At 36.3% G+C, this 9331-nt stretch overlaps 1 protein-coding gene across 1 annotated transcript in view; it reads right to left on the bottom strand.

Annotated features, from left to right (window-relative positions):
* Nucleotides 1-9331, bottom strand: part of cachd1 (cache domain containing 1) — a 94809-nt gene that overhangs the window by 35068 nt on the left and 50410 nt on the right. Inside the window, exon 3 of the mRNA XM_015038335.1 lies at nt 8708-8856. Coding sequence (XP_014893821.1) covers nt 8708-8856 — 149 coding nt within the window. The remainder of the gene's footprint in view (nt 1-8707; nt 8857-9331) is intronic.

Below are 9331 nucleotides of genomic sequence, written 5' to 3'. Positions count from 1 at the left end.
TCCACCCTTTTGGTGCATTTGCATTGGCTAGCTTTGTTGCTGTGCCTGTTTCATTGGCTGACTGCTTGGACCGATAATCTCATATCCATCTTTGGACATGACCTGATGTCTGTTCTAATGTCCCAGGGTTGCTCAACAGCCCTCTTGTGTCTAACCTTCTCTTAGGAAAGTTGAAGTTTAGCAATAAGGCCTTGGTCACCTCCGCTCTCCCATCAGTTCCTCTTTCCCCCTGACCTTTCACCTACCATCTACCTCCAACACATCAGTGGCCTTTAATTACAGTTGCACATTTCATACCATTTCAAGTTCAATGTCAAAATCACATTTATAACCCATTAGTTTCTCTGGTTTAGCATTCACTTATATTATAATAACCATTACTTATTAGTTACTCCCATAATCATAATGTGTTATTACAGACATTTCTGAAAAGAAACCAATAATTCATTATTCTAATTATTTGACACCATGTTACAGTTACTTCTTTCACCGTTAAGTACTTCCATAAGTGTAAGAGTAAATATTCTTATAATCAAACCAACATCAACCACCGGTTAAACCAATATTGATTATTAACTTTATAAGTTATCATTATTAATTCAAGGATTTTACTCTGGGTTTTATCCAATTACTCAAAATGTTTAGATTTTATTCTTTAAACCTTTAATGCCCAAAATGAGCAGTCTGAACTATTTTTAATCACTGCAGGCTGGAAACTTCCTCTTTCTCCAGGAAACCTGCTTTTCCTGTCCCATGACTCTCTTTCTAACTGATTATGATTTTTTATGATTAAATAGAAAAAAGTAGAATTAAAGGAAGACACAATAACAACACACACAACCAGATTAATTTTATTACCGTCTGACTACTGTTGGGTCTTGATATCACCTGTGTAATCAGTTTTAAAGATTTTATTTATTGTTATTATTAAACTAAAATCTCCAGCATGGGGAAGTGGGATGAGCTCGACTTTTCTCGACACCTGCTTTTGTTGACAACCACATTACATCACTACATATTTACACTTTACATAGCTTCCTGCTGAGGTACTTAAGTTTGAGAAAAGTGACAAAAACAAAAACAAAAAAAAAATTAATTTAAGCAAGTAAGCTCTTGGAAAGTCACTATACAGTTAATCTAATTACTGTTGCAACAAACATCATCTGGAAGCACTTGTTCAGATATAAAATTTTAGCTTATGTTCAGTGGAATTTATACTATTATACCCAAGTTTAACATTTTGTATTTTAGAGGATCACAGTTGGAAAATGGACTCAGAGTCTGTTTGAGAAACATTATACCAAAACATGCAATATAAACATGTTGTAGCATTTAATAACCAACAGATTATACATCCTTAATTAAACCATTTCATGTATTTCATGAAGAAAAGAAAGCAAGTGAAGGAGCTCCAATTAAAAAAAAGAGATTCATGTACATTAGATTACGTTGTCCACAGCACAATCTTTATCAGTTTGAGAGAGCACACAGAGGTAATGAGAAGACAAGGTCATAGGGAAATGAAGAGCTTCAGGCTTTGATGAAGAAATAAGTATAGGCAATAGGAGGGGGAAAAAAAAGATAAAATAGTCACATGCAAGAATACAAGTGCCTGGATCTTGGTGTGCAGGGCATATGGTTTTACTTAAAAAGAGCTCAGTTTACTGCAAAGAGAAGAACATTTCAGCAAGACAGGTGGGGGGAGGGGGGGATCACTTGTCCACACAGAATAATTTTCCCGCACTGTTCCTGACAGCTTTTCGAAATGAGCTCTGGTGTGATTCGATTTATGTAGGTCTGCAATATCTACTATAGAGCTGGGAACTCTTATAGAGCACTCTATTGCTAATTTTAATGTCTCAGAGATTTCCACAACAGGATGTGCCTGAGTTGATCAGACGGTGGAGAAGGTTGTCCTGCACTGCACCAAGCGTGGCCACTTTGATCCCTCCCTTCCTTCAGCTAAACTATCCCCAAACATCCACAACCCATTTCTTGAAACATACATTTTTGACACATGTGCAACTTAGAGTTACATCCCCAACAATGGTCATTTTTACTGATAGAAGTATTAATGCACAGATTGCATTTAAACCACTCATTTAGAACCCCATAATTCTTCTTCATGATTCTCCTTCATCCCAGTCTGCAGGAGGGGGAGGGCCCGAGGCAATGTGAAATCTAAAAAATAAAAAATAAAAATCCCAGCAGCTTTGAATTCAACATCAAAAAGCCGTATGTGAGGGAAGAGAAAAGCGGGAAGGAATGCAGCGAGTTTTAAACATCTTAATTAGGCGGTGGAATGGTTTGGAGAAAAAAAGAAATGGGATTTAGCTCATCAGAAATGAAAAGATCACACACAGTTTAGTTTAATAGAATAAATAAATGAAATATAGTTGTATATGCAAAATAGCAGTGCAATACACCAAAATATTCTCCAATTTTGGATGTATATCAACAATAAGATGTTAGGGAAACCATCGAAAGTGGCCAGAGGAAATATTTAAAACTTTCAGCATGAAGCAGGAAATCCCAAATAGAACAGCGCCTGGTGTTTTCAGCCGCTACAAGCCACTCACTGTTTGTAGAATCTGTTACATTAAGCTGCACCCTGCAAAAGGAACCATGTATTTTCACAAAGCAGACAGTTCTGCTCTATTGAAAAAGCCCCATGAGAACAATTACCTTGAAGAGACTTGCTGCTGTGTGAGCCGCAGAGAGTAATACCATTTCTAATGTGTTTGCAATCCCTCTGCTGCAGCAGCAGAGGTAAAGCAACCAACACGCTACCCATAGAATTGAAATGCTTGCAAAAAGCCTTTTATGTATCCCTGGATGATGAAGCGGCTCTACCGAAGAGGAATGTAAAGGCAAAATGCCGAATGGATTTAGGGGAAACTGGTGTGTAGCAGCTTCTTCTGAAGAGTGTGTCCATTTTATATCTCTGCTGTAGGGGATAAGAAATGTCCAAAAGAAATCGCTACATTCTAAACATACCAAATAATGCTCTAGTGCAGAAGCACTCCTACCATTTAAATTTTTTGTCACATTGCAACCTCAAATTTCAGTGCAATTGATTGATATCTATGTGGCAGCGCAACACAAACTGGTATATCACTGTGAAGTGGAAAGAAAATTTATTAAAAATGTTTTACAAATACAAGTCAGAATATTGTGGAATAAATATATTTTTAATTTGATTTAATCTAACAGGCCTAAAAAACAAGGGCAGTCATTTTCTACAGAAGTCAAGAAATAGAAAAATGGTATTAAGACAATTTCAGATCATCATTCATTCATTGATCTTTACAGTCTACTGAAATGTTCTGACATGAAATAGGAAGGTTGCAGGAAGTAGTAAAAAAACTAACAACCACTACTTTCTGAGTGTGTAATTTCATCTCAGTATAAATCCAGCTGTTCTGTAAAGGCTAGTTTTGGAATATTAGTAAAACTAGGTAAGGACAGCATTAACCAGAGGATTATCTGATAACAATCCCACTTATACAGTGTATTCATACACTGTAAATATTCCCTTATGAAGGGCAAGAAGAAAGTTACTGTTGAAATAAAGCCACATGAATTGTAGGGGGTCAAATTAAAGACCTGGACAAAAGTGTTCTGGTCAGATAACACAAATATCTGATCATTTATCAGGTTTTTATTTATGAGAACTTTAGAAAACCACGTATCCATTTTATTTTCACTTCACAATTAAGTCCCATTTTGTTCTGATCCATATAATAAAATTCCAATATATTGCATTGAAGTTTGTCATATGAAATAGTGAACCGATATAAGTAATTTCCCACAAGGCACTGCAGTGTACGTAAATACAGCAAGTAAAAATTGAACTACGGTTTCAGAACAATTACTCGGAGTATGCTTTCAGACGGACAACAAATCAAATTATTTTATAGGAATCCCACCAGCAATAACTCAAGACAGGCTGGAGTAAATGGCCATCAGAGAAAGGTGAAAGAAGAGGGTAGATTCAGGAATTCAAACATGTTCTGCACAGGTTACGAGCTCTGTTAACAATAAGAGCATTACGGGTCTCTAACTGTTAATTTTAGAAAGTTACAGATAATAAACACCAATAGCCCCTACATGACTTTATAACTATGTGAGAGAAGGGGATCTATTCCACATGGAGTCCAGAAAAACTATAAATCAAGTTTACAAGCGGATCAACTCAGCTGCACGTATCTTCACTGATATACTGCAGAGAGCAGCAGTAAGGCCAAAGCCCACCGGCTTGCCTCTGTAACAGCTGATCGTCATATGAGGCGGTGGTAGTCAAGATTCAAGTTTAATGAAAATGAAATAAAAACACTGCAGCAGATTGTGCTGCTACTGTACAGAAATAGCTTGTTTTTGTCTTTCAGTTGCATCTATGCATGGTAAACAAGTGCAAGCTGCAGTCCCTCCATGCACTTTAATCTCTGAGTGCGTGTTTGAACTTATAAGGTGAAAAGATATTTGCTAAGCTACATTTTCTTGGCCTCCAACTCAAACATCAGCACCAGAGCATCATCAAAACAGAAATAGTCCACATAACCAAGATGCTCACATCGCTGTAAATAAATGCTGCTGAATAATTTAATCTGCTGCTCTGCTTTCACATTTTCTCTCTTGGTTCCAGGAAGATCTTCAAAGTCCAGTTTCACTCTTAGGAATGCAATAGCAATAAATCTGAGCTCGATGCACAGCTGTGCCCCAACATATCGATGGCAGACCACAGTAACCAACAAAGCTTGGACTTTTACTATCTTGTAATGCGACTGAGTTTGAATTTGTTCATTTGATTAAAAATGTTATGATACAGGTATCAATGACCATTTTAAGTCACAGGGAGGTTTTTTTCAAAGGGATGTGAAGAAAAAACTATAAACACATTTAGCTTGAAGAATCAGTAAAATGACAAAGTTAGTATTTGTTTAGTCTTGACTTAGACAACTAAGATTATCAGTAGATGCTGAAAATGTTTGCATAAAGGGTTAAACTGGGGATAAAATGAGTTGCTTTAAAGGAGGCATTAGAAAATAGTGATGAAGAACATCTACACTGGTTACTGAAGCATAAATAATGACCCTCGTACAACTTGGCAGCACTTTTGATATCTAATCTCTAATGTGCAAGCAGAGATCTTGTCATTTTGTTGACTGTGCAACCAAGAGACAAGATGATCTGCTTGATGTGAATTTCAAGAAGTGATTCACCACTGGGACATATACCTTTGAAGTGACCCGTCAGCCTGCCATTAGTATAAATAGTGAGAATTTCTTCTACAGAAACATGACCTAGGCATCAACACCATGCAAACTTTAATCATAAATGGAAATTCTGCATTATCACCTCTAATGTAACTTTGCATCTATACATAATGAATGAATGCAGCAAAATATCTTTGTTTTCCAGTAAAAGTCAGGATGAATTTAGTTAGAGGACAATGTCAGCTTGACAAAGTGACATCAAACAAAACTACTCTGCACACAAAAGTCTATAAAATATACATTTAATTTCTATTCTACTGAATAACAGCGAGGTAAATACATAGCACACTGTATGCTAGGTAGCTGGTTACTGTTAGACTAGTCATACAGTTTAAAAAATATAGAAAAAACACAGAACAGACAAGCTATTGACAAGTATTTATGTATTAGGACAATGGCATTTTTGGACACATTATTGTGTTTTAGGTATATTTATGGGGAGCTTTCATCCTAAACAGAAACTTTAATATATAACAAAAAAAAAAAACAATTTAAAGCCTCACCTAAAATCAATTGATGAAAAGTACCACCTATGCAGCTGCACAGCACACTTGTCACTTTTACAACTGCTTCACAGCAAAAGTGTTGAGAAGAACATCTAGAGGTCTCATGTTAGAAACATAAACATACAGGCAACACACATATTCAACAAGTCATATCTATTTTCAGATGCAGTCAGTTTGTGAGACCAAGCGATGATTAAAGCATACCATCGAATGCTAACCGCTGCCCTCTGTGGCCTCCCTGAGAAAAGATAGGCTGCCAGACATGAGCAGTGTGTGAACCACCTGATCCCCTGTAAACTGCTTGACCTGACCGAGACCCCAGAAAACAGCTGAGGTCTGAAACTAGTGAAAGACACAGTGAAGTGAATTGAATAGACTTCTGGTCTAACATACAGCAAGTCCCATCTGTTTTCATCGCCAAGTTTTCTCTCCCATGTTAGGCTTAATTGGGCATGTCATGGCTGAGTGTGGGCAATATATTAAAAGTTTTGCTGGACAAACATATATAAAAACAAATTCCAATCAAGATGATAATTTTGTCAGGAGGAACATAGCCTAGTTTGGCACCAAAAACGGGTACTACCTTGCATGACTTTTTTTTTTTATTAACGTTTTGAAATTGTTTTAAGATATGTGTTTAAAACTCGACTTCAAAACCTAAATATGACACTAACTTGAATCAAAGCAAAGCTAAGATCCTGTTAGCCTAGGCTAACTTCTATTGTAATTTAATACTCATTTCTGTCAATATGATAAGTTTTGACTTCAAATTACACATTAAAGGTAATGTTTTAATTAATAGGTTGGGAAACAATACATTGTTTGCTGGTCGAAAATGTAAAGAATTATAACTTTTTAAAACTAGAAATGTGTGTAGTGCTCTGTAGCCTAGCTTTCTTTATGCTAATTTTAGAGATCTGGGCATATAAAGTTGGATTTTTTGTAGGTGTGACATTATCAGTGTGTCAGCTCCTGCTACTTGTTCTCCTGTTAGTTGATTAGTGATTAAACTACTGGCTGTTAAAACGTCCAGCAGTTAGCACCTAAATTAGTTCCTAAAGGTTAAACAAGAGCAGGCAGCCAAGCTAACTTTTGACATGTTCAGTCTATTGCTTGAAATTATACCCTGTACAATATATGGAATCACAGTTAACTTCGTAATATTATTGTATGGCATATTGTAATTTCTAAGAGCACATATGTGGGCTCCAAGATTCCTTAATTCACAAACTCGAGCAATTTTCCAGACTGGCTGAGATGCTGAACTGCATAGAGTGAACTGAGAAAATTACATCATGACAGAAAAAAAAAAGAAATCGTTTCCAAAAAATGTTGGTGAAACTTGTTCTCGCCATGTTGTAACATGCAGCCCTAATAACTAATCCAATTATTTATAAAAATAATTACATACTAGTATTAATAAGCAATTGTACTGCTATTTTCTGAGTAGAGTAGTAGCTCAAATAAATGTTCTTCAATTTTATTGATAAAGAAGTCACAAAATTACATAAGTTATTCTTCATCACATGCTCAGTATATTGCATGTTCTTTGTATAAAGAGGACATAAAAGGGAAGAAAATAAAGTTTACAGCATTTTCTCATGTATAGCTCTGAAGATAAAAAATCTATATTTTTTTTCTTTTTGCCAGGCATATTTTTTTTCAAGTGTTTTATGATCATGTGCAGATTCAAAATGAGAGAAATAAGAGCAAGAGAGGTAAGTTTTCCTGCTCCCTTGGGGAAAATGCTTTGAAGTTCAGAGATCTATCAGACTCAGCTTCAGTTTGGCACATCTATCACCACCACCTCCATTGTGACTCCCCTGCATCACACCTTATTACCTGCCAAAGATTTTATACACATCTTTTATCCTGAACAATGTTTTTACCCATTTCAGTCTCATAAAGCTGCAAACCCCTCTTTTTTAGCACTTTGTTAAAATGAACATGTTGCAGCAAAAACATACAGCTAACTGAGAGTGAACAAGCACTGAATGCATGTCCAGTATGCTGAGCACTTGGTGTGGCTACAGGTGGCTGGTGGCTCTGAGCCAGACAACCGTCCCCACCCCCACTTTCTGTATGACGGGAGGAAAGACAGGTGACCTAGCAGCCTGTGAAGTCTGCAGTGCAAAAACTTCAGAGAGAGTGACTAGTTGTATTGGCTGATAAAGGGGAGGGAGATAGAGAGAAATGGAGAGAGCGCGGATGAAGGGAAGAGACAGCTGCGGCTCTGTAGATTAGAACTGAAAACTGTGCTGTCTTTTTCTGTGCTCAGCTTTTGAGCTGTGTTTTCGCCTGCTGGAGTTGATGATTGGCTGAGAAAAAGCCTGGTCGATAGTAGACCGGACCAATTTTAAACTCTCTGCAAAAGGCTCAAATGGGAAATATTTAACCTTATATCAAGTTTTTAAAAAAATAAGAACAAGTCTCCTGCACTGGAACTGTTTAAAAATCCCTATTTATTTTTAGGAAAAAGCAAATTGCATAAACTTATCAAGACTTAATAGTAAATTTTAATATATATGCCACTATAAAGTTGATGCAAACATTGTTATTTCCCAAAGTCTGCAGTCTGGGACTCTATGATCCTACACATTATTTATGCCCTGCAGTGTGCAATGCTTCCATGCCTGAAATGAAATTCAACTCATAAAAACGCTACCATGTTTTACGGCAAGTTTATTCTGCTCAGTGCAGTAAGATGTGATGTACCCTGTTATGACAAATCATGTGATTATCAAACTATATCTAAGCTGGTGATAAGTTTGGGTACTAGGATGAAAAACTCCTCTATAGATGGTTGAATGCTGTCCTGGAGGTGTATTTACACACAATAATAAAACATCCTGCAGATCTTCTTCCTTATGACATAAAAGATGAAATTTGTGGTTTTCTAGTAGTTTTTGAGGGAAAATGACTCACTCCATCATGGATGCAGGTATGGAGCAGCAGTCCTGTATCGCTGTGAGCGGAGAGGTGAGGTGGGCCGTGTAGGACGCCTCCACCACCTGCTTGTTTCTGTTCACCACATCCAGGTAGCGGTTAAACTTTTCGCGAATCTTCTTGGCCAACTGCAGAAAGGAAACACAAAATGTTAAGAAAAATATTTGAAATGAACATTTATGTTAGCATTTGCAAATATAAAGACTGCAACTAAGACAGACTAATCAGAAACATTTACATTTTAGGAAATATCTGTTGTTGTGGATCATTGGTTTTACATTTACCTCTGCTCTATTAAAACAGTTAAGTAGGGGCAATTGTTATAATTTTCAGCAAATTTACTTTTGTAAATTTGTAAATATAATCTTTATATTTACATTTTATTTGTAAATATAAAGATTGCAACATATACAGACTAATCATAATTTATTCTTAATTTAGTATATATCGGTCTTTGGAACTCATATGCTTTATGTTGACCTCTGCCCCTTTCTGTGCCCTGAAGATCTAAAAGCATAAAAAAAAATTAAAATAAAAAAAAAAAATAAATAAATGGCACCGTTACGTTTTCTTGTAAGTAACCAATAGGATGTGGAATAGTAC

This window comes from Poecilia latipinna, unplaced genomic scaffold (assembly GCF_001443285.1).
Source record: "Poecilia latipinna isolate Pla-1442-1.1 unplaced genomic scaffold, P_latipinna-1.0 Scaffold438, whole genome shotgun sequence".
Taxonomy (NCBI): domain Eukaryota; kingdom Metazoa; phylum Chordata; class Actinopteri; order Cyprinodontiformes; family Poeciliidae; genus Poecilia; species Poecilia latipinna.
This window is presented reverse-complemented; position numbering and strand designations above follow the sequence as displayed.